At 36.2% G+C, this 25,635-nt stretch overlaps 5 protein-coding genes across 5 annotated transcripts; 4 read left to right on the plus strand and 1 right to left on the minus strand.

The window, feature by feature from the left end:
• Positions 1-6,176: 6,176 nt before the first annotated feature.
• On the minus strand, positions 6,177-8,900 carry GCK72_008187 (uncharacterized protein; the record flags this gene model as incomplete). The annotated part of the gene is made up of 11 exons (XM_053726689.1): positions 6,177-6,222; positions 6,351-6,418; positions 6,785-6,854; positions 6,900-7,058; positions 7,111-7,301; positions 7,354-7,528; positions 8,021-8,209; positions 8,255-8,376; positions 8,574-8,641; positions 8,687-8,769; positions 8,815-8,900. The coding sequence occupies 11 exons, from the start codon at positions 8,898-8,900 to the stop codon at positions 6,177-6,179; spliced, it is 1,257 nt and encodes a 418-aa protein (XP_053586266.1).
• Positions 8,901-13,957: 5,057 nt separating this feature from the next.
• GCK72_008188 (uncharacterized protein) lies at positions 13,958-14,548 on the plus strand (the record flags this gene model as incomplete). Its single annotated transcript, XM_003102121.2, has 4 exons — positions 13,958-14,053; positions 14,098-14,235; positions 14,283-14,339; positions 14,408-14,548. The coding sequence occupies 4 exons, from the start codon at positions 13,958-13,960 to the stop codon at positions 14,546-14,548; spliced, it is 432 nt and encodes a 143-aa protein (XP_003102169.2).
• Positions 14,549-18,720: 4,172 nt separating this feature from the next.
• On the plus strand, positions 18,721-20,348 carry GCK72_008189 (uncharacterized protein; the record flags this gene model as incomplete). The annotated part of the gene is made up of 4 exons (XM_003102081.1): positions 18,721-18,814; positions 19,036-19,511; positions 19,559-19,858; positions 20,121-20,348. 4 exons carry the CDS (start codon positions 18,721-18,723, stop codon positions 20,346-20,348), a joined length of 1,098 nt encoding a protein of 365 aa, XP_003102129.1.
• A 2,414-nt stretch (positions 20,349-22,762) lies between these two features.
• GCK72_008190 (uncharacterized protein) lies at positions 22,763-23,853 on the plus strand (the record flags this gene model as incomplete). Its single annotated transcript, XM_003102105.2, has 4 exons — positions 22,763-22,878; positions 22,927-23,326; positions 23,373-23,523; positions 23,570-23,853. 4 exons carry the CDS (start codon positions 22,763-22,765, stop codon positions 23,851-23,853), a joined length of 951 nt encoding a protein of 316 aa, XP_003102153.2.
• Positions 23,854-24,070: 217 nt separating this feature from the next.
• On the plus strand, positions 24,071-25,111 carry GCK72_008191 (uncharacterized protein; the record flags this gene model as incomplete). Its single annotated transcript, XM_053726690.1, has 4 exons — positions 24,071-24,162; positions 24,208-24,607; positions 24,656-24,806; positions 24,855-25,111. 4 exons carry the CDS (start codon positions 24,071-24,073, stop codon positions 25,109-25,111), a joined length of 900 nt encoding a protein of 299 aa, XP_053586267.1.
• Positions 25,112-25,635: the final 524 nt, after the last annotated feature.

Consider the following 25,635-nt stretch of genomic DNA (forward strand, 5'->3'; position numbering starts at 1 on the left):
GTTACTTTTTGGGTGAAAAAGAGGGGCGGGTCATCATTCATGCATAGATGATGTATGTCTAATCTTGGTCTTTCCTTCTTGCTGCTCACCGCTTTCCCCGAGACGAACAATCCCCTAGAGGGAAAGAATCTGGAGAAAGGAGATCTGACACAGGGAATATTAAGACAGGAGAAGAGAAAAGTAGATATATGAAAATCAAGAAACAAAACGATTGGTGGTTATGAGGAGATCACGATAAAAAAGCATCACGGGAGGAGTATTGGTGTCTAAGATCTGCGGCGGGAAAACAAAAAGTTGAAAACTTTTTGAATCTAAATTTAAAAGTCGAAGACACTTTGAATCTACATTTGTCTGAGGGACATGACTGCTATAATAAATGATGTCTTTCTAAAAACTGTATTATAACGGCACTCCATCTATACTCAGAATCCAAGAATATGATTATTCCTGTGTATTTTCTTTGTTCTGATTAAAAGCAGCATACATAGTTACTTTTAGATCATAAAATAGAACGCACAAAAAGGTGTTTTCCGTTTAACTCCAAGGAGTTTCTTAAATCACAAAATTATTTTGAGAGGCAGTTGAAAAATATACCGGCATGCAGTTATAATACAGTATTTACGGTATTCTAAGTCGAAACAATCGAATCTAACTTACTTTCACCTTTAGACATTATTATGATGCAGTTTTTTTTCAAATGAAATATGTAGAGATAATGAATTTCCTCGTTTTTTCAATTCTACACGTGGTGTATTCTCTCGGTATATGCCTTCACTTCCTCTTATTTTTTAGACTCGTTGTTTTGTTTTTCCGCATAAAGTAAAAGTATATGAAATGAGGTTGAAAAGCTTTTAAAATTGGTGCGAGAACTCATGAATGACAGAAAACATAACAATTTTGACAGGATGTTCTGAAGAACTTTCTGCTATAGACTACCGGATACTAGTAAACAAAACTCCGAGTAATTCTTTATGAAATATTATTTTCATTTCTTTCTACCCACCATTCCATAATATCAAATTGCATTGACAAAAAAACATAAAAACATGTTCGATTCCCACAATCCACCTACTCCCATTTTTATTCCATTGTAATTATTAATCAAACGGAAACCATTGGTAAGGGATCGAGAGATCACCCTAGATTTTAGTCCCTTGAAAATTAAATATTATTCTAAAAATGCAAATAGCAAAGGTGTTTAGTGGGCAAAACTAACAAAATGATTGATTTTGAAGATTAGTCGGTTTCTCTAAAACCTGTTAAAAAGCAACAGAGCAAAGTTTTAAAAACGAAATAGGATATCTAGATCCGGGTAATTCCGGCTGATAAATTATTTAAAAGTGATCCCAGGAAGAATAGTATAATTTTTTGAGACAAGCAAAACGAGGAATGAAAAAAAAATGAAATGGACTTGGGAAGAGAACTTCCACAACCACTAATTTGCATATATAGCGAAACTTTCTAGATGTGCCCGGCTCATCAAGAGCTCATAAATCAAGAGAGCTCACGCAGATTAGGAAAGTGCTAAGATGGTGATGGGAATCGAACGTGTCTTTATAAAAGGATGGTTTTAGTCAGGTTTTAGTTGCGCTACTATCAAGAAAAAATAACTGAAATGTACATGGAGTCTACCCGGAAGATAAATGTTTCTGTAATCTTATTTCTACTCCTATCTCTTTAAAAAGAAAGAAGAAAAACAGCGTGAAATATTATTATCTCTGGGGAATAAAATTGGAAGAAAGTTGTCACCTGAATAGATGGAAGTTGTATTTGCGAGGAGAAACTTAAAAATATTGAATGAGTTCAGTGGACTACAACACAATAGGTCACACAAAAAAGTCAACTTTTCGACTATGGTTCTGAATAATCCTGAAAAATCATTTAAAAAATTTGCATTTTCGATGAAAAATTGAAAAAATGTTCATTTCCGGACCTCCTGCTCATTTCCGGACCTCCTGAATTTTCCTCCGGCCCGGCCCGAGCCTTTGGGACCTTCCGGAGTTTGACAAGTATGGAAATTCCTATAAAAGTTTTATCAGTTAAAAAATATGAAATAACTTGTTCAGCGCATGATTCAAAAACTATACAGCTCGACTCTCCTAGCTTTTTGAAAGTATTCTCAAGAATGCTAAAAATCTGGTACATGTCTGGTCTTCTGAAGATTGATGCTCTCTTCGTCTATACATCCCTGTTTCCTATTTTTACACACCGCACCTCAAAAAAGGGGAAACTCGGAAAAAAAGATAGATAAAACTCTAGGGAAATGACAAACACACTCACAGAGACCGGTGACTTTCTAACCATACATTTCGAATGATTGGAAAAAAAACAGAAATGTAGAAAAAACTTCGAACCAAGACAAAAAAGTGGAACATTCTCAAAGAATACAAAAACAAAAAGGAATAAAGAAAGAGAATCGAGAAGACGACAATCCAAACATAAATAATTCATTGAAACTTGCTTCAAACACGAAAAAAGAGAGAGGGAGATAGAGCTCAATTTGACAAGTAGCAGAGAGAATGGGGTGGGTCAGACAATGGTGAGGACTCTGACTAATTGGTTCCAACCTTTTTTAGAGGAAATTAAAATTTGGAGGGTTATATTCGGTAATTTTTTGTTTCTTAGTTGAAAAAACACAAATACCAAACGTGAAATCCTAGAACTATCGTAACCAAAATCTTTCTCGGTTTCAGTCATTTTTAAAACTTAACAAAAATAATGTTTGTCATCTTTTAACCATTTCTAGTGATACAACATTCGATTTCGAATTTTAACTCATTTATAAGGATTAAATGTCAAATATGAGATTCTGTAATTTAAAACACAAGGATAGCCAGATAAGTTGTATTTTCAATTTGATTAGTTTGACATGTTTCATAGTTTTGACATAAAAAGGACAACTTAACCAAATAGGAAAACTGACTTTTAATTTTTATTCTAGACAATTTCCTTCGAAGACCTGAGTCCATCTTCTCAGTTTTGTTTTTTCTTGCTTTTTGTTCTCCGGAAAACATCTGCTTTCTCCTATCCCATCCCGTCTAGAACATCTGACTCGGATAGCAGCATAAAAGGAATTCTCTGGTCAGAGACATTGTCTGAGAGGAGAATCTAAAACGTTCTGATAGTTTGAAGCAGCAGATCAAAAATAGGTGATTTGGGCTGGTTACTGTAGTTTTGACAGTACGAAAACTTCGTTTTTGTGATGAGAATTGGGTTCATTTGAAGCGAACAATCAAGAGAAGACTAATTAGATATAAAGAACACCATCTATATATGAAAAATCAACACTAAATATGCTAGATTACTCATTCATTGTTTTCTTTATGCTGGATTTCTGGTTTTGAGCTGGTCCAGTAGAGAAAAGTGAAAATTGCATACGTCCCTCATTTAATCAAAAAAAGAAAAGGGAGAGAATGAGACAACAATTAAGAGATGAAAAAACACAACTGTTGTCTTTTTTGGGTAGGCATCTTTTTGGCGTCAATGCATTTTTCATTTGAGGAAAAGTAAGAAAGGAACATGGATTTTCAATATCAACCAGAGAACACGTGATGGAAACAGATATAAATGGATGAAGAGAGCTTTTCAATATAATTGAAATTCACCTGTGGTTACTATGATGCCAAATTTATGTGAGCACCTATACCGATGCAAACATTCTTTTGGACGTTTGTGACTAGTTTTTTTAAAAGAACATTCGGATCACTCACAAATTCTCGTTCAACACTGCAAATGTTTTTGTGTTTTCTAACAGGTGATTTCTGGAGCCTCCCCGTAGGCCCTTGGGAGCAAAGTGCTTTGTAAATTTTACGTCGAATATTTCAAAAAGACCGACAAAAGTGGCCCCTGGGGATCGTTTTCTCAAATTCAGGACACCGGTGAGAAATAAATAAAGTCACGAGGTTTTAGGAGAAGCGTAACATAAATTTCCAGAAAAAATTTTTTATTCAAGAAATCATGTTCTGGTCTCGTATTCTGAACTCACAGGAGGACGTCATCCAAAATGGTCTTCAGAAGAGCAACAGCGTGTGCTATTGTTGTGGCGATGAATCGAATTTTCGCTCGCGAGGGAATCATCTTTTCATATTTTTTCGAAAAAAATACACTTCGATTTCATGAGGTCCCCATTTTTTATAGGTTCTTTGATGAAGTTTATATAACCGGTTTTTTTTGTAAATTTTATTTTCTATTTATTCTGTGGCAAAAAATGGAATTGAATTGTTACGTAGTTCGCTATTCGAAGAGTAGAAAAAATAACATTTTAACAGGTAAGGGGTTTTAACTTATGATTTTTTTAATAACCTTATTTTGAATCACTGAATAACCGGGATATGTTTGGTCTCTACTGTGAAATACACGTATATACAAACAAATAATCAAAATTTCCAAATTCTCATAGGCCGCCTCATATCTATCCCTACCATCCACCAGAACGGCCACACAGACTATAACCGCAAGCGACCGGTGACTGAAAAAGTGAAAAAGATGCTGATGATACCAGTTCGGTTGAACCGAAGCTCTTACCTTTTCAAATATATCCACTTCATAGAAGTGACGAATTTTCTACATATGTCTAATTTGGAATTTTCAGTGGTTTGAACGTTTCGAAAGTATCAACTTGAGAAAAACCACGAGTAATCCAAACAGCTGTTACTTTTCGAGAGGTACAGTGGAGTGAAATGTCATGCATACTTTAAAAGTTTATACCTAAATAGAGATTTTTGAGAAGGTACAAAACTGGAGAAATGACAAAGATCACTGGGTTCGCCAGAACCGATTCAAACATTTCAATTGGTTCACACGCTATGTTATAGAACACCAAAGTGATCAGTTCCTAAATTTCTTTGTTTTTCACTAAAATTGGTATGTAACTTGCCGGAACAAGTGCCCGAACAAAAAAGTTGTCAACTACAAAAAGGAAGTTTTAGACTTAATCTCTTAAAAATCTTGCAAAACTTGTAAGGATACAACCAATTACGACACACACACTTTCAAAATGCATCATTTTCCCACTAAGAAAAACAAATGTTTCTAATATTTTGAGCGATTCTGTAAATATAGGCGTTGAATTAGTTTTTTCGGATGATAAAAATCACTCGGTTACGACAGAATACAATTTTTTATTGCAAGTCAAAAGAAAACTCAAAAACATACAAATAAATAATAACATTAAATTATTCCGATCATATTTCACCAATTGTGCGTCCGAGTAACTTTCCTGAAAAAAAAACAGTGTTTACCACATATTAAATGCTGAAAGCTCAAACACAATTGCGCTCTAACGGAGAAATGCCGGTAGAGCGCATTTGCAGCTGTAACTTAACGTTTTATGATTTATAAAAATTTTGACTACTAAACCAAAAAAAAAGGAAACCGTGCTCCACTGAACGAGTGTAAATAAACACTAGTGCAATAGAACAGTCTTTCCACCTGAAGGTTGAATTATATTAAAACTGTTGTCTTATAAATAAAAATGATAAAAGCCTTGCCCGAAGAATAGAAGTGCACAAGAAGCAGAATAGAAGCGGTGCGGGTGATGTGACTGTTTCGTCCGATAAAAGTGTGGTGTGGAATAAGCGATAGATATAGAGAAATAGTATGTTGAAACAGAGTGGACATGGACAAGAACACAAGAGAAGTGGAGAGAAAGTGGACAAAGGACACGTTCAGATCGTTCTAACCAACAGTTTGCTGAAAAATACAAATAATTTGAATTTTGTTGAATATTTTATGTTAGGAAAATGTTTATTGTATCAGCGACAGGATCTCCGTCTGTTCATTTTTTTTACAGGAGTTAAAGTTTAAAAAGCATTGACAAGGGAATAACGGTCATTTTGTATAAATTGTCATGGAGTTTCAATAAATTTCTCTATCTAGGTTTCGTTTCTGCAGTTATAAATTTTTCGAAACTTTTATGAGATCTAAAATTGCAAATTCAAATTTGGGAAATGTCACCAAAAATTCAATAACAGATTTAAAATCAAATGGAAGGTTTTGTTAAAGAGATTTTTTTTAAAGAATGTAATTTCACCATTATTCCATAAACACATGAAGATAACCAAGTAAGGAAAAGCGCGCGAAACACAGAAAAGAAACTCAAAAAATCAAAAAATGACCCAAAAGTATAGCAAGGAGTTCATACTCTTATGTTTTGGATGGTTTCCTCTACACATGCTTCATGTCGATGTTTCATCAGATGACACATTTTTGGAGAAAAGAAAACTGTAAAGAGAAAAGAAACGGGGACATGTTTGGAAAGACTTTGGACATGCCAACAAGACATTTGTTTCTAAAGGGTGCCAGGGGTTCATCTGAAATAGACGGAAAGAAGAAAATGTGAAAACACGTACCCGAGAAATATGAACCAGTACCAGATATTGAATGCGAAAAAGCTGACAGGAAATACGATAGAGGACATCTGGAAATATTGATTTGATGGTTTAGTTTTTGAGAACTAAACTTTTGAAATCAAATTCATTAAAAAGGTTATTTGAAAAAGATTTTAATTTTCTAAGAATTGACTGGGTTTTATTAAACCTAGGCGTGTTCTAAGTGTGTTCAAATTCTGACAACGTCAACATGTTATATTCTTTTTTTATTTAATAAAAGGTAGCAAACCAAAAGTTTTCATATTTTTAGCAAAAAATTAAACGGAGCAGTTTTCAAACTCTCAAATTTTTAGATAACCGTGAATTTTCTTTCTCAGCTTTTAAAATATTTCTTCAAATACAGGCCGAAACCTCGCTTCCTGCAATTAATTAAAATATTAAAATAAATCGAATACCTGATCAATTTTAAGCGCTGTCCAATCTTTACAGTTCATACATAACCATGAGCAGCGACACCGTGAAAACCTGCAAAATTAAAAATAATATACTTTTTTTCCCAAAAATACTAACTTTATAGATCCATGTTGACCATCTCTTGATAAGTACCCAACTACAGCCAATTCTATCAATGACGCAAAAATGAATGCCATAGAACTCAATATCCAGACATCTATAGCTTTGACATCAGAAGTTTTTGGTAGATTGTTAACGACTGCTCCAAATTGGAATCTGCAATACTTTAGCTCCTTTTTTGTATTCAAAGGTTTTTAAAAGTATTTACGTCAGTGCCAGCAAAGAATTAACTCCTACAGTAGTCCTTGATGGTATTTGTTCAGCACCCAACGTGAATGATACCCATGAGATGAATACAGAAATGTAGGCAGGAACATAGACTTGGAGAATATAAAAACCGTATAGTCGTTGGAAGGTAAACGTGGCGATTAGTTCGTTGAATATACCTGGTGGGTAAAGCTGGAACAAGAGATAAAAAGCTTTTTCTAAAATCAATATTAAGAAAACTTACTCTCAACTCGCTACTCGCTGAAAAATCAACCAGAACATAATCAGGCAATGTTATATTTCCTTTGAGAATTGTTATTGGTGGTACAGTAGTTATCCAGTCCATTTTCACTTGATCGCTATTGTGGGTAAAACTTTCGTAGAATAGCATACATCTTTGTTGATCAATTGGGAAGGTTCTAAAAAATACTTTGATGGATAGTGAAAAACTTGAAACGTTCTGAAACCAAATTGATGACATTTCAAACTTATCACGTGCCGGGCCGGGCCGGACCGAAACCAAAATTCTTCTCGGCCCGTTTTGAACCAAAATTTGAATTTTTTGAAATTGTTTTTTGAAAAAGTCAAGTTTTCGTCTAAAAGTTTTAAATTTAACCAAGAGGATAATATGTATGATGATTTAAGCACTTTTTCTCTGAATTAAAAAAAAATTTGGTAAAAAGTGAGTGCCCATCAAAAATCGAGCCAAGTCGGACCTGCCCGGTTTTTGACAAGACTAAATGATTTAACTCATACAAAAATAGTTGATTTGAAAAAAGTAACACTGAGTTCAGAATCTTTTCACTTTCTCAAAATCTGATATTACTTGTTTTAGGTATTTCACGTTTTATAATTGCTCAAAAGTGATTGGTTCTATCATCAACAATAATACACGGACATCAAAAGCTCACCGCAAAGTACTTGAGCAAGGACCCGTCAACTTGATACGGTAGTTGTGCCATATTGACCCATTACTATAGATTTGCAGAAATATGTTTTTGAACGGCGACTCGTGGATATTCGCGAGTTTGCTGTTAACAAAACACGCATGAGGATTCCAGATCTTGTTAAGAATTGTTGCGCCGTCTACTGACATGTTGCTGAAAAATTAAGACATTTTGATAATTTCACTCAGAGATAGGTACCTTTTACACGGATTCAGATGAGCATAAGCGAGTGACGGGTCTGTCCATCGTTCTGTCACATATATGTCCAGTTCAAACTCAGATGTGATCTCGATAATTTTTGAGACTTCTTGAACCCAGATCTGAAATTTCGAGATAGTAATTAGTCATCATGACTATCAGTTCAAAATTCCATTTTTCGTAAAAAATATATGTATGATTTGAGGATGCCTGAAACTAGGAATTCAGTGACCGAGTTCCTCTTAATGTCGTAGAATTTTTTAAAAGGGTATATCGGAAGCCAATAAAATCTATCAATGACGCATCGAAAGAATCTTACCTCAATAGAAACCTCGACGTGTCCACCCCCAGGAAGATCCAATTTATTGTATCCATCCAATATTTGAGCTGGAGAAAAAAACAAACCAGTTATTATCTCTAGTCCTCACAAACCAATAATTGCGTCGTCTCCCATACATGCTTTTTCCGTCTTCGGAACACTGACATTTCGTGTTCGTTTTGGGCAATTGAATAAGCTGAAATGAAAGAATGAGGATAATGCTGAGCTCAGAAACTCTCACCACTCATGACTCTCTTCATCTAAACTTCTCAGAAGTGTTCCAACTGTTGAGACAAGAACACATAAAACGATTGAAGTAGATTTCATTATCCCATTTTTTTAGAGGGGTCCAAGTTTAGATGATCTGAATGAATATGTACTGTAATCTTTATGATAAAAGGGCGACCCAGTAAAAAGTAGAGTGGCTTTCTAAAACTGTTTTGCCTTTTCAATAGAGTCAGTCGCTCTATTAAAGAGTTTTATTCAGGAGGTTTTAGAAACATTCATGTTTCAAACGTGAATTGTTAACAGATTCATATTTTGGGTTGCCAAAAGGTAAACCAGCAAAATAAGCAGGCTTTTTCAATTTTTTGAGGCAGAAACTCAACTACAATGCGTTTCAAAGTGATGCCGAAAACCTTAGAACCTTTCGAAGAAACTAGGCTTCATAGCCTTTTTTAAAGCTTTTTTTGCATCCGAAATCGTCTAATTTTAATAGATTTTTGTTGTCATCAATACTATTAATATATTTTCTTATATTGGAATTTTTTTTTACAGAAACAAAAAATAAAACAATGTTATTATAGGCTCCGTTCAGCCATGAGAGCTTAAGGTTTAATTCCCGTGTTCCCTTCTTCAAACCTAAAATATCAAGTACAACAAAACAGAAAGAAAAATAAAAAGATCCTCTCTCTTCTTATTCTTCTTCTTCTTCTCGTGTTCCCCGGGGAAACCAAAGAAGGCCGCAAAAAGGAAGAGAGCAGAAGAAAGAGAGCTCACGAAGCAAAAAGAGGAAAGATGGGCGGGAAGTGCCGAAAAAGCAGACGAAGAAGATATCCTAGTGAAAATAGCAGATTTTACGTTTTGGTCTTCACCACTGAATGTTGAAGAAAAATGGTGTATCGGGAGAAGAGAGGGGAGGCGCAGAAATGAGTACGGAATTTTTGATTTTTACGAGAAAAGAAAGAGAGATCAGAGCTTCTAAAAGAATTTCTTAAATTCTACGATATAATGAAAAACTTGATTTCAATTCCGCTTGAAAAATATTTTTGTACAGTGTGCTTTACTTAAACGGAAAAAAAATATCTGTTGATTGTGTAGGTAGAAAAACCGTTTAGTTATAAAATAATACATTTCCCCGATATATCTATTCATTCTATTCCAATCAATGGAATAAAAAAATAAAAGTAAATGAAAGTTGACGCCAAGAAGGTAGTGAGAGGGAAGGTGGACAGAATGAATAATCACAAGTGTGGGAACTTCAAAAATAATATTTTTTGTGTGTTTGTGAGAAAAAAAACTCAAAATTTCATTGGATGTTTTATAGCATCTAGGATTCCAAAGCAAGACGCATGAATTATTAAAAGACATGCTTTTAAACTAAAATATGCACTTCGGTCTATTCTGGTTTTTGTTGAACACTTTATAGGAACTTATGTATTCAAAAACCTCTGTAAGTTGCTTTTTTAGAAAAAAAACTTCTGGTAACAGTCAAACGAAAAGAGCGAAAAGAAATTGTATAATGTCTAAAAACAAGGCAGAAAATCAATTTTGTTTCTTTTTGGCACCACAAATTGGTAGGGTCCAGTCCGTTGGTTTCTTCCGAAAAAAAGAAGAAGAAGAGAGTCTTCTATTTTCTTTTGGATACAAATATATGTACGGAGAAAAAAAGAAGGGAGAAGACTTGACTTTCTTCCTTTTTCCTCAGAATTTCGGAATTGGATTTTCGAAAGGAAACGGGGGAACGGGATGGAGAAGACAGAAGATTTTGAGGGACGAGGAGTCGTATTTATTTGATGATGGACTGAAAATAATAGAAGGAAGTACACAGAACAATCTTCAGATTTGTCAAATTAGTATTACAGCTAAATGGATATCAAAAAATTCAGTGTAGATAATTTTGTTCGACCAATAACTTAGCTGATCATTTAGCTTGCTGTTGGTTAGTTTTCTAAAGTCAATTTTTAAAAGGATTATGTTTTAATGTACATTACTGTTATACAGACATTTTCTAAAGTGTTACATATCGGCAAAACAAGAAGAATTATTGGCAAAACAAGACGAATAACAAGAAGAATTTCAAAGTTTGTAATTATTAACTATTTAGAAAAGTTAGTACAACAAATTTTAAACAATTAATGAAAGGTCTTATCTGGACTTTTTGAAAAACTGTTTATCCTCCCAATGTGCCAACTCTTAATGGGTTCTATATTTATTCCTAGATTTCTTACACGGCAGTTCAGAAACACATCATAATCAAAAGTGGGACTACACAACGTGGAAATGGAAAATGACACTAATTAGAGGAAGAGGAAAGAGAATAGTAGACACTTCTTCGTTTCTTCTTCGTCACATTTCCTCTGAAGAGCTCTAATTACTTTTATTTTAAAAGGGAGCACAAAAAAGAGGAAATGAGTGATGTAGAGAAGCGATAAAACTGAGAAGGTGAAGGATCTGATACCCAATGTGTGAAGTGAATGGAGAGAAATCTGATGAATAAAAACCGAAAGTCAAAAAGCTGTTGCGTAAATTTAACAACCGTTGTTTCACTGTCATAAGAATGACCCGGGTTGTGAGACTCAGCTTTCAATTGATGTTAAAAAATTAGATAGTACTCGACATGACTACCAAAAAAGCTTTTAGACACTTTTTAATTTGAAAGTTTTAGTGACGCTCTCTCAGGTTTCACCAAGCGGAGAATCCATTTTTAATTTTCTAAGAAACTAAGTTAGCACTCATTCGGAAACCGTAACTCAGTCCAATCCAGCCCAATTTTATCATAAATTTTAATCCATGTTATCCGTAAATAAGTTTTTAATGAATGATGTATATCAACATTAAAACTTCATTTTTGTAGTTGAAAACTTTTTTGCTGGCATTTTAAAGGACCATAACTCTCTAGAGAGTGTCTGTACAAAAACTTTGTCAACTACAAAAATATAATTTTACTTTTGACCAGCATGATTCACTAAAAATTTATTTAGTGGGACAATCAGTGATACCACGACATCCTCTCAAAGTTGTGAAAACTTGCTTCCGTTTAGACAGCTACAGTTACCTTCAAAAGTTTTATTTTAAAATAAATTATGAAAATGTCAAGTTCATGGAGTCTTTTTAGCAAAAAAATTACAAATATTCTCAATGATTAAATGCGTGTTAGACAAGACAACCAGATTGCAACTAAATTGAGCACTCGTATATGATTTGTATTTCTTCAATTAACCTTGTTCCCTCTATTTTCAAAATAAAATGCAAGACGTCTCATTTACTGTTACTCATTGCATATTATAAAATAATCCAATCGAAACTCTGGAAGTTTTCACTTTTCAAAAATTCACCTCACAGCATCGTCATCCACGATTTCAATTCGTTATTCTCTTTCTCTATCTCTCTTGCCTCCATTACTCTGAAAAGCGTTATAATCGGTCGTCTGGTGGTCGCAAAATGCAAATCGTGCATTGACAAAATATAATATGAATCCACGAGACGCAGACATATTCGGAATTGAGGACGATGCAATAATACCGTAATCTGGGCGGCTGAATGTTGCGGGGAAGCAGGGGAAGGAGTGAACTTGTCTTTCCTTTTCTAGTTATGTCCCCCTTTTTCACCAACTATTAAACTATTACAATAACTTACCAAGAACTTTTTTATTTGGTGTGTCTGTGTAGTCTAGAAGATTTTATGAAAGTTGTCGTTTTCGGAAAGGAGACACAATTTACGATTGAGATGATTGAATGAGAAAAAAAAGTAGACGGAGAAGATGGAAGCTTCATTCCTGTGTTGCAATCTTGTCACTTTTTGAGAAAGTTTAATTCTATCGGTTTCTCTAGTTCAGACATAGGAAACGGGTTTCTGGATGTTTTAATGTCTGCGATTCAAAAGTTCTGTACCTCGTATTGTCTGAATATCAATCTTCTCAATTTCAGTATTTTAGTACTCTAACACAGTTCTCTTTCGGTAGTTGAATTGCACTTTTTATAATTTATTTTCCTTTTGTCCTTTAACTTTTTGTATTCAAGATTTTCAGTGCATAATGTTTTTGTATAGGAGAAACTCTCTCCCAAATCCAGAATATCGCTTACACAGTTTGTCACCTAATCCTCGCGGAAACACCTGCGGGGTCGCACCTACTTTGAAGAAGAAGCACATACCAATAGGACCCCCCATTTGTTTGTCTTTTCGATCACTCTTATATTCCGTCCGGAATCGATCTATTTACACGAAAGAGAAAGAGGAAAAGTAAGCAACGGACACTTTTTTGTCTTGTTTAGGACATACGAAAAAAAAGAACAGAACAGCTATATTGGATTCCATTTTTCAATCGAACTTTTTTAGTTAGGTGTCCTTTTTTGTTTTTCCAGTTATTTAAAAAATGTATTTCAATGATTGGGAGATGTTTTCTGATTTTTTTTTGGAAAAATAGCCAAAATCATATTAGTGATTTCCGTTGAAACTGGCCTACTTTGAAAATACAAAATTATGTGCCTCAAATTTTGTAGAAAGATCAATTTAAGAAAATATTTGTGGTTTTTGAATTTAAACTAAAATTCACAGTAAAATCCCTCCGAATTTATGTCCCTTCTTGTAAATAACATAACCCGATGTGGATAACTATATATAGTTACTCTGTTCTCTCTCCCTCTTCCCAATGCAAGATTTCATTATGCTCTTCTCATTATTAATTTCCAGTTTTCCTCACTTTTCTGTATATTTAACGTTCAACAAATAAAAAAAATTAACTTTCTGCTGAAATAAAAAACTCGAGAAATCATGTTCTTGTGCTCTCTAGACATTGATCGCAAAAACATAGTCAACTACAGGAATATAGCTCGATGATTTACATTATTTTCAAATATGGGTATATGACTGTGTAACAAGGTCTTATAACTTTTCCCTTTAAACGAAAAATAAAGTTACTGCGTCAGTGTGTTTAAATGCCGACCAATCTTTCTTCTAACCGAATGCGTTTTTAAAGGAAATTAAATAAATAATTTTGAACGTTTGAATGAGATAAACTTTGCCATCTTCCTAATTGATACTTCTCCCTCTTTTTTTTTACTTAAACTTTCTAATTTTTCAGTGTAATCGAACGTATCCTAATACAACCTCAATACATCTCTTCTCTTTACTCAATCTAACTTTCCAATCATGAAGGCACCAAAATGAGCCAAGAGATCGAAAACAAGAAATACTCGCCCGACTCGAGTACAACTCATATAATGCGCAAATCTCACACCAATATGGAAACATCTGATACGGTCAGTTTTTGAAAATTTTGAATTCGAAAAGTTAAATATATCAGATCCGATACATCCGACGAAAGGAAGAAATTGAGCAAGTTTCTCGGCCGGCTCCGCCCCCTTATATTGGTCAAGCAATTCCACGTGTTAAACCGATTAAAACATTTCAAAAACAAGCAAATAACAATTCAGTGGGAGAGGTATTGGATTCTTTTAAAAAATCCTTGATATTCTTTTTCCTATTCAGAGTAGTCGTCCAACATCCCGTCGTTTCGATACATTCGGAGAAAATGCGCTTGAAACGGTAAGCCAACAATGACAAATGTATTGAAACGAGACACGTTGTACAAACAAATGCAAATATATATTCAGATTTATGACCAATTCAAGTTTCTGGATGAGTCAGAAGAGCCGCACACCGCGGCGCAGACACCAACTTCTGTCAATAGTTCACGGCCAATTATGGCATCGAATATGAAGTTAGTGAAGTTTGATAGAAGATTAATTAATTAATTAATTAATGATTAATTTTAAAGAAAAACAGAAAATTGGGTGAGATTTTTATTCAATTGATTATTAAATTAAGAATATGAATTACAGTGTGAACGTTATTCAAATATTAAATTAATGCAAACGTTCATAAACACTTTCACAAAATAAAGTTCGTGTACGATGATGTGCAAAAAGTCAACCATGATCCTACAAAAACCTTTTCTCATCATAAAATCAACCATTTTCCAGAAAAGGACGAAGCAAGAGGCGACCAGCCATGATAATATATTGTCTTCTACCATGTCTTCAACTACTAGCAGCCATTGCAATAACTGCCACCGCATTTCTGACAGACAGGAGGAATTGGGAGGTAGTTGTTTGCAGAAATGTTTTTTTAAACTGGAAAACACTTGCTCACCCCAAATTTTAGTTGGTCATTATTTTCAAGAAACTTTTTCTGAAACTGTTTCAATTTTAAAAGTTTTTCTTTGATGTTCCAAACCTGGATCAACATAAAGTTGATTTTGGTATAGTCCCTGGCAAGTATAGTTGTTAGTAAATTTTTAGATACAGTTTTATAAGAATGTAAAATTAGCCCACTGAAGCTTAGTAACCACTTTATATTTCGAATTATTGGGTTTTAAATCTTCTCCAACATACTTCAATACTTTCTAGACTCATCCCGTCACAAAACCTGAAGTATCGGATTCTTCCCTTGCAACTGAAGCAGTCAGAACTCTATCCATCCAAAATGCTCTGTCTACAATACTTCCTGCGTTCTTTCAAATAATTAGTTCTTTTTTTGGTTTTTGGCCACTCTTCCCTTCATCACTCCGACGATCTGCTCAATTTCTTCATATCATGTTCAATTCCATTGGCATAGTATTGTGGTTTAATGCAATGTACGACTTATTCTACAAAATTTCCATGGAACATGTGCTCCAATCTCCGCCAAAGACGACTGATGAGAAATTTGTGATCAATTTGATTATCGCATGTTTCATTTACTTTGCGACTGTGGTTTTATCAGCTGTCACGCTGACTGTAACTGTTTTCAATATTTTCTTATTGGCGAAAAGGATTGAGAAATCATTGACAGCGATATCGGTTTCATTGGGAACGGTATTATTTGCACTGGCAACATTGACAGTTGGTGTTTTTATGGCGCAGGCAAACTTGACCGGGGAAAAAAATTTGTAAGTTTTGAAAACTGTGTAATTTATTCTCAGAATATTTTTATTGTTTTTATTTCAGATCCGAAAGTTCAGAAATGTACGCATACGGCCTGAAAGAGACGATTATTTTTGTTTTTGTTGTGATCGTTGCAATATTCTCACTCTTTGTTTCAACACAAAACAACTCTCAAATGATGTTGGCCGCAATAATAGGGCAGGGGTAAGATTAACACTGCTTCCAAAGCAAGACAATTGATTTCAGAATATGTATATTATCAATATCGAGCGAGCTATTCACTTCAGATCGAATCTCAACAATTTTCAACGAACTTAAAAGTTTTGAAACGGCCGGATCTACTATTGAGATAGGGTTTGTTGGGGTGCACAAGGCAGTGAAATATATAACATCTTACAAAAATTTTAAGCTATTGCAATTTTCCATATTAAAAATAAATATAGATTTGGAAAGTGTTTCAAGAATTTTCTGATTGTCGCATAATCTCAATTTTAATAGGGCAAGATTTTTGTTTGGACAGTAAAATATTTTTTGTATTTGACAGTACCTGTTAAAAAAATATGAACTTTGGCCGTTTTCAGTTGAAATTGTCCAGCTTTGAGAGTGTGTCATGGTAATTCTATTTGTCACACCCAGTAAGTTTTTAATGAATCATAAAGATCAAATATGAAGCTCCATTTTTGTAGTTGACACCTTTTTTGTACGGACACTCCTTAGCAGCAAGTTACGTATCGACAAAGTTATTCCTCTTTCAAATCTTTTATCAATTTCAATGCAAAATACGGTTTTTGAAATGTCGTTTCAAAGTAACCATAACTCTCTAGGGAGTGCGGGTACAAAAAAATTGTCAACTACAAAAATGAAGCTCTACTTTTAATCTGTATAATTTCACAATCTCAACTAAAAAAGGCCAAAGTCCATATCTTTTTGACCGATGCTGTACCCCATTTTGAACTAATTTGTTCACGAAAAAAAAAGGAATTAGGTTCAATATTTTTCAACTAATTGTAAGCATCAGTAATAATTCCAGAATAGTGCTACTAAACGGGTGTGCAGTGGTGTCACTTCTGCTATTGGTTCTCCAACTAATCATCTTTGTCTTATGCGTCTCTTCCTCTTCAACACGTTCTTCCTCTTCAATAGGCTCTACGCACTCTCTACTTCTTCTCGACAACAATCGAAATCCAGGCACAACTCGGACAGAGGACTCGAGTCGAGTCGAGAGAACCGCCTTTTGAACACCCTAAGATTTTCCTTCATTTTTCCTCCTTTTTTCTGCTCAAAACTGTTTTCCCTTTGCCTCAACTTCCCTCTTTTTCTTTTCTCTACTTCTTCAAACAATAAAACACTCTCTTTTCTCTGAACTTTTCTCTGCGTCTCTTTCTCTGACAGGGAGAAACGGGGGCATTTCAACAGAAAGAGGGGGAACAACTGCCAATGAGTTTGGTCAACATGATTTCACAAGTATTTCACGTGAGATTGAAACGTTCCGACTTGAGCTAGACAAGTGTCAAGTTACTTTCTATTTGATGGCAACTGTTTCCCTGAAAATTGTGTTATAACGAAATCTGTATTTTTTGCCAACCTGTGCACCGATTTGTAGTCACTATTTTTAATGCTCTCCATAAGATTCCTGACCAGACCTTTTCAGACAAGAATATCTGGATTCTGAAGGCCATTTAGAAACTTTTAAAATTTGATTTCCCATCAGAATTCGGTTGTTTCTCGATTCTCCCAGGTCTCGTATCTGAACTCAACGGCCAGTTTAGACTATTCTCTAGTAAGCATAGCATAGCTCTACTAATCCTTCTATCAATGCTTCCGAATATCTAATCCCATTCCAGGAAAATCAAATTTCAAGAAGAAAGCGAGAACCAATTTCATAATCTTCCGAGGAAACTCCTCCCATTCTATTGCATCATGCATCCTCTTTTTCCTTAACTCACTTTCGAGGCACATCACATTCACTTTTCTGTCGTCGACTTCTTTTTCTCATTCTCCGTGATTTTGCATCATGCTGGCTTGTTTTTTTATTTCTCAGTTTTTGTAAGAGTTTTGAGATTTGCCAGTGATGGCTAAACAACTTGGGAATATAATCAGAATTTGCTGCCTAAATTGAACCACAAGATAATTTCAATTTTATTTCAAAAATCTAAATCATGAGAATTGAATTGCTCTTGTATTACTTTTGTATCATTTAACGCTTTCTGACTTAGTGAATCTTTACTCGTGAAGCTGCACAATGAATCATGTTGTTTGAAAATGTAGTCAACGTGAGGTTTTGAATAATATGTATGTTGTTTTCCCAATATTTTATGTCAATTCAACCGTAGTTGTATTAGGTTATCAATGTTTTCGTGGCAAATGTCTTTTTGTGCCCGTCTTGCCAATTTAACTCACATCTTCGAAGTAACTCTCTTCTCTACATTGTATAGCATAAATCAATCAGAACCCAAAGAACCAGATCTTGTGCCGACCAACTTATACGATGAAAAGTTCTATATATATATATATCTCTCTGAGCGATTTCACTTCACTTATTATTTCAATCTATCACTTGTTTTTGACTCCATCAGGACCCCTTCCCCTCCTCCTCTTCTCACTTTTCGCTTCTCACAAAGTCTTCTGCAAATCACGTAAACGTGCCGTCCTGGCCCCTTCTCGCTTCTCTCATTTTTTCCACTTTTCCGTATTGATTCTTCTGGTCCATAGGGCAGCAGAGAGAGTGCTAGAGAAAACTCCCCTCCGGCAGGGGAGCTCTCGTGCTCCGGCTCCTTCTTCTCCGCCATTTCTCAATTTTATCAGTGAGAAAGAGAGAAAAAGAGAGAGCAAAACAATTTTTTTGTTGGACACTTGGGCGGCTCTTTTTGCCAGTCTATTTCGACTAGTTTTTTGGCAAAATTCTTCATGCATGATACTTTATGTACTTTTCGAGAGATTTCTCGTTTATGATTCTCAATATTATTTGAATTACTTTCAGGTAATACTTTTTTTCAAAAACGATGGCTTCCTACTCGCAATACTTGACCAAGGCTCAGGAGGATGAGCTTCGCTCTATCGCCAATGCCATTGTCTCTCCAGGAAAGGGAATCCTCGGTGAGTTGAAATCTGAATTATGAGCCAATTGCTTATGTCGTTTTTTTGAAAATGCGCTTATCGAATGCGAAAATTAAGTGCTTGCCTCAAATTAAATTAGTATCATAATCGAGAAGTACGAATGCGCTCTACAAAAAATTAGATAAAACCATAGGGTTAAGACGAATTGGGCCAACGCTTTAATTATAAAAGAATACAAAAAAAGAAAGGAGTATTTTTAGCCGCTGACGAGTCAACCGGATCTATGGAAAAGCGTCTCACCAGCATCGGACTTGAGAATAACGAGGAAAACCGTCGCAAGTACCGTCAACTTCTCTTCACCGCCGGAGCTGATCTTAACAAGTACATCTCTGGTGTGATTATGTTTCACGAGACCTTCTACCAAAAGACCGACGACGGAAAGCCATTCACTGCTCTGCTCCAGGAGCAAGGAATCATTCCAGGAATCAAGGTTGATAAGGGTGTTATCCCATTGGCTGGAACTATTGGAGAGGGTACCACCCAAGGATTGGATGACTTGAACGCTCGTTGTGCCCAATACAAAAAGGATGGCGCACAGTTCGCCAAGTGGAGATGTGTTCACAAGATCTCATCCACCACTCCATCGGTCACTGCTCTGAAGGAGGTCGCTCAGGTGTTGGCTCGCTATGCATCGATCTGCCAACAAAACGGGTTGGTCCCAATTGTTGAGCCGGAGGTAAACTATAACACATTATAACAACTGATTAAATATGTTTTTTTCAGATCCTTCCTGACGGAGAACACGATTTGGCTCGTGGACAAAAGATCACCGAGACCGTTCTTTCGTACGTCTACCATGCTCTCAACGAGCACCACGTTTTCCTTGAGGGGACTCTTCTCAAGCCAAACATGGTCACATCTGGACAGTCATTCACCGGTGAGAAACCATCAAATGCTGATATCGGATTGGCCACTGTCACTGCTCTTCAACGTGGAGTTCCATCTGCAGTGCCAGGAGTTGTCTTCTTGTCAGGAGGACAATCCGAGGAAGATGCTACAAAAAATTTGAATGCTATCAACCAGGTAAAAGTGTTCTCTATTATTTTGTGAATGCGCTCTATTACGGTTGACCGCTTCCACTGGTTGTTCTCAAAATAACGTTCTATCGGTTGGCTTGAAAAACGGACGTGTATTAGACCGCCATTTTAATTTCTCGTTTTCTTTCTTATGATAACAATCTAGTTAATCCCAGTAATGGTATATCATCCGTGTAAATTTCTAGGTTCTTTGAAAATGTTGTGAATTCTTCTATTGCCGATAACAAAAATGCGTCTATATCTTTCAGGTCTCCGGAAAGAAGCCATGGGCTCTAACCTTCTCATACGGTCGTGCTCTTCAAGCATCATGCCTTGCCAAATGGGCTGGAAAGGACGAGAACATCGCTGCCGCCCAAGAAGTGCTTCTTCATCGTGCTCAAGTCAACTCTCTTGCTTCAGTAGGAAAATACACTGGAGACGCTTCAGCTGACGCCGCAGCATCTCAATCCCTCTTCGTCGCCAACCATGCTTATTAATTGCACCAATGGCCAGGATCTCTGTTTTTCTTTATATACTAAAAACTGTCACTATAACTATTTAGCACCAACTATTTTAATCGTTCGTAAAACTCTCTTGCTTTTCTTTTTCCCGTTTCCCCATTTGTGCGAAATCAAATTTTATAAAACTTTCGTAGCTGCAGACGATGTTTTTTTTACATAAAAAGGTGTTTAAAAGTTCAAAACAAACTTAGTTTTTTAAAAGCATTGAATCTTAGCAAACTTTATTGAGAATTTCACTGCTACAGAGCCATATACTTGATTCAACCGGTGGCGACTGCTTTCGAGACTTCCCACATCACATAGACCTACACCGACAGCTATCGAGAGACCACGAATCGTATGGACCACTACCGACCAGTATCCCATCGCCCAGACCGCTATAGACAACTTTTTTTTTCTCGGGGGTGCTCGAAAGACACTTTCAATCACTAAACTAGCTAATGAAAGCTAAAAATGCGTCTTTGAACAAGAGAAAAAATATTGAAAATTTTACGAAGAAAGTGAAATTTTTTTTCGAAAAATTCGAAAAAGTATTTTTTGGCAGAAAAGTTCATAAAATCGTTTTCTCTTATGTATGATGAAAACTAGTTTTCCTGTTTTTTTTCGGGGGGGGGGGGGGTGTCTCCGCTTTGTTCCCGAAAAAAATTTTTTCGGGGAGGGGGGTGTCTCCGCTTTGTTCCCGAAAAAATTTTGGGGGTGTCTCCGCTTTGTCCCGAAAATTTCTTTTTCGGGGGGGGGGGGGGTGTCTCCGCTTTGTTCCCGAAAAAGTGGCGTTCCCGTACTGCATACGTCTTTCCCCTCCCTGTGGTCGCGGACATTGGCATACCCCTCTGCGCATAGTTGTCCCCCCCCCGATAAGACCTATATGTGTCAGGGGGGTGGTAGTCGGTAAGAGGCGCGTGCGTCTCGAGTCTGTGTCTGTGGTCGGTGTGCTTATGTACATCGACTGTGGGCACGGCCCGCTACGTTTAAACCCGAATGAAGAGCGGTGGTGGCGTGCTTGCGGTAGCGAGTTCAGATCATCACTGCGGCGATTCTGGAAGTTGCGTAGGTCTGATTACTGCGGTTTGAGGATCACCAATGGAAGGTTTCGTTTTTGCATCTCTACTGTTTCAGTACGAAATGTTGTTGCGGTATCGGTCTCTCTTACGTGGGAAGAGTTTACGAGAATAAACGATTGTCAAACCTTCGCAAAGAAAGTGTCGCCATGAAAATGCCGAGCACCGGAAAGCAAGGCCATGGGCATGGAAACCTTTCTCGCAAGACTTTTGTCTGCGTAATACCTGATTGATTCTGTCAGCGCGATATGCTCAAGTAAAAGATTAAGCCATGCATGCTTTGATTCATCAATGAAATTGCGTACGGCTCATTAGAGCAGATATCACCTTGTTCGGAATCCTATATGGATAACTGCGGAAATACTGGAGCTAATACATGCAACTAAGCCCCAACGTAAGGCGGGGTGCAATTATTAGAACAGACCAAACGTTTTCGGACGTTGTTTGTTGACTCTGAATAAAGCAGTTTACTGTCGGTTTCGATCGACTCTATCCGAAAAGGGTGTCTGCCCTTTCAACTAGATGGTAGTTCATTGGACTACCATGGTTGTTACGGGTAACGGAGAATAAGGGTTCGACTCCGGAGAGGGAGCCTTAGAAACGGCTACCACGTCCAAGGAAGGCAGCAGGCTTTTGTTATTTCATTACTTTTTTTTGAAATATCAAAAGAGAAGGAACATGTGAAATAGCTTCTACGAATGTTTTTTGTTTGTAGTTTCTGATTGGCTGGATTACGTGGTTACCAGAATTTTGCATCTAGCTTTGCTGTAATCATTGGTTCAGACTATTCAAAAAATACAAATAGAAAGTGTGAAGAGAATCTGTTTTATGTGGGTTTTTTTTTGATAGATTAAACAAAGAAAAAAATATTTTTAAATAAACTTTCTGGCCTAATGAGACTATTCACAAGATAGCAGTAACAAGAACACTGTTTTTGCTACCTCGTGAATAGTCCCATAAACTGTTCAGTGTTTTCACTGAAACTAGAGTTCAGCTTACTAGGAAAGGCCTCCGAGTGACCGTGGAGTTATGGAGCGGGACCTATATCATTAGAAAGCTGAGAAAACGTTGATTCCAAATGTATATTCAGTTTCTTTCCTCGAGGCCTGGTATTCGAGAAAAACAATGTCAAAGTTCGGAAAAACAGAGAAATGTTATCTTTTGAACACGCCGAAATTGCAAAAAAAATTGAAATTAACTCCATTGTCACCTGGAGGCCTTCCCTAGTTAGTCCAAATTTCATCTTTAATCGAACGTTACTCGCTTCCGTTTTGTTTGTACCTAGGTAAACACTTAATTCCTCCAAAAATTTAGGTTATCAAAATACCAAAGATGGAAAACCAAGAACCAAAAATAGAAAACCAGTTCCACTTTGAGAACGATATTGGAGAAATTCATCTAAAGGAAAACCGAGATTTTGAAGATCAGGTTGACAAAGAATTGAGATTGTAAGAAAGTGTCTAGGTTAAGTCAAAAATTAATTGTCTTATTTTCAGGAAAGTGTCATACACTCACGAGTTGGAAATGGCTCTAAGACTTGAAGAAAGCAGTTACTTGACGTGGATGTTTGATTGGGATGAGCTCGAGAAAAAAGGTGTTGATGGATTCACAGGATGCATCATCGTATCGGTTCGACAGAAGAACATGGCAACTGTACATCAGAAGTATGTCTTCGAGGTCACCCGTGATGTGAAATCACTTACAAGACGGATTGGTTCCGTTGCTGAATTGCAACAACACAGCACATGGCAGAGATGTGGATTGAACTATGAAGTGACGCTCCAGTCCTTCAGCTTGCTGAGTCGTTGTCTTGAGATCGATACTCAATTCAACCAAAGTGCAGATTCGGATCTCACACTTAACGTCGAAAGATTTCAGCTACATTTGAATTCTCAGGTTCGTTTGAGATAAAAAGTAAAACGATTAAGCTTCCTTTTTTCAGTTCCTCAAATTTCACTCAAAATACTTCTCGAATAAGCTAGCTGCGTATGTGATGGACGTTTTCTTGCCAACCCTCAATCTTCCTGGAGTTCGCTATGAAGCATTTGCTAGACTTGTGTCAATGATTTCCCCAAATGCAATTCTTCCTTCAGGTAAACTTGCTTCTTCTGCATCCCCTCTCTACACAATTCTTTTCAGAAGAATTCTATGATAGCATCCTTGAACTTGCCAACCAGTTGTCGATGCCAGCAGCTTCCCGTATCATCACTCAGATGATTCTCCGTGGAACGCATCTCAACTTCTACCAAGTCCTGACATTTGCTGATAAGCATCGATTGGATGAACTGGTGGACCATTGTCTGTCTTACATCAGTACCAAGGACCATCTGCAGAGAATGAAGAACATGGAAAGCATCAAGCTTCTGTCGGCTGGTTGTTCGAAAAAGATTCTTGGAAAATATCTGGAAATCCAAAATGCTTAATTTATTCATGAACATTACTGGTTTTAAGATCTCTTTCTTCATCTAAGTCTCTCTTTATGTTTTGTATAACGTTTTTAATGAATGAATCCATTTATAGTAATATTTGATTTAATGTTTGTTTCTAAAAGTATTCATTCTGTGATTAGTATTTGCTATTATGGTTACTTTCTATATTCAAAAGAGTTAAAAGTTTTTCAGAAACTTTAGATCGACGTAAATGGACAATCAAGCTGTGGAATACAGTAGTGAGTTTAACGATCTACTGAGAACCATTGTTTTTGAGCCTCAAGAAAAATGTGGATTGAATTGGTAAGACGGGTTTGATAAAGTGTGAAACAAAACCATATTTTTCAGGACGGTGTCGTATAGTCACGAATTGGCTATATCCACGAAACTAGTCGATTGTGTATACTTGACGTGGGCATTTGATTGGAAGAAGCTGGCGGAAAAAGAAGTGGATGGATTCACCGGATGCATCACTGTCTCACTTCTCGACGCGCAGATGACAACGCCGTCTCACAAGTATGCAGTTGAGCTGACATCTGATATCAATTTGGTGTCAAGACAAATTGGTGCGGTTTCGGATTTGTACTGGCGTGGTGGTTCTGTCAGATATAAGTTAAAATATGAGATGGCACTTCAACCTTATTGTCTGGCTAGTCGATGTTTGGGTATTGATACTCAATTCTTCGCTCGCGACGATACGGATGTCACGTTGGAAATTGAAAATTATCATTTGAACGTGAATTCTCATGTAGGTTTTTAAGTTTTTTCGAAACACATAAACTTCTATTTTTTGCAGATTCTCAAGATTCATTCGGATTATTTCAAACGTCTGCTCTCTTCAAAATTTAAAGAGTATTCAATGGAAGTCATCTCAATGCCGACTGTACGTTATGAAGTGTTCGCAAGACTTCTAGCCATGATCCATCCAAATGTAATTCTTCCTTCAGGTAAACTCAATCATTATCTATTCTTTTGTTTGAATAAATCTTTTTCAGAAGAGTTCTACGATGGTATTCTTGAACTTGCCGATTACTTGTCGATGCCATCCATTTTCCGTATCATCGAGCAGCTACTTCGACGTGAAACTCATTTGACTTTCAACGAAGTTCTTCTACTTGCTGACAAACACGGAATGGAAGGACTTGTTGATGAATGTGTTCAACACATTACTATGGAACATAGAAGCAAGATGACAATAGTTGAAGAGTTGCAGGGTCTCTCGGTCATTACAAAGAAAAACATTTTTGGTTAATTATCAGAAAACTTAATATAATTTCTTAGTTTTATTCTTTATTAAATTGTTTCTGGTGCATTTATATTTGTTTTTTCTCCTGTCTTGGTTATTTTTTACTCAATTTTAAATAAAATGGTTCATATCCATCTCTTTTGTTATTAGGGTTTTGAATTAGAAAAGCATAAAGAAGCTTTCACGTTTTTTGAGAAACTCATAAATCTTTACTATTAACAAACGCAAACGGCTGTCTGTTTGTCTGTCTGTCGCCGATCCTACCGCCCTTCCTACTGCACCAATTTTCTTCAAATTTGGACCAAAAGATCAGAAATTTTCACCACTTGATGCCCGTCTTTTTTTTTCAAAATTCTCAAAGTGACGTCTTCTGAGACAGAAACACTGATAAAGCATAGGGGAATGAAATACGGAAAAGAGAGGGAGAGACGGTCGGCAAAGCGTCGTCTCTTCTTTCCTCGTTCCTGCTTGCATTTCCCGTGGCCCGCGTGGCACAGGTAAATCGTGACTTGTCTATCATCAACAATCGC

Source organism: Caenorhabditis remanei, chromosome III, assembly GCF_010183535.1.
Source record: "Caenorhabditis remanei strain PX506 chromosome III, whole genome shotgun sequence".
NCBI classification, from domain to species: domain Eukaryota; kingdom Metazoa; phylum Nematoda; class Chromadorea; order Rhabditida; family Rhabditidae; genus Caenorhabditis; species Caenorhabditis remanei.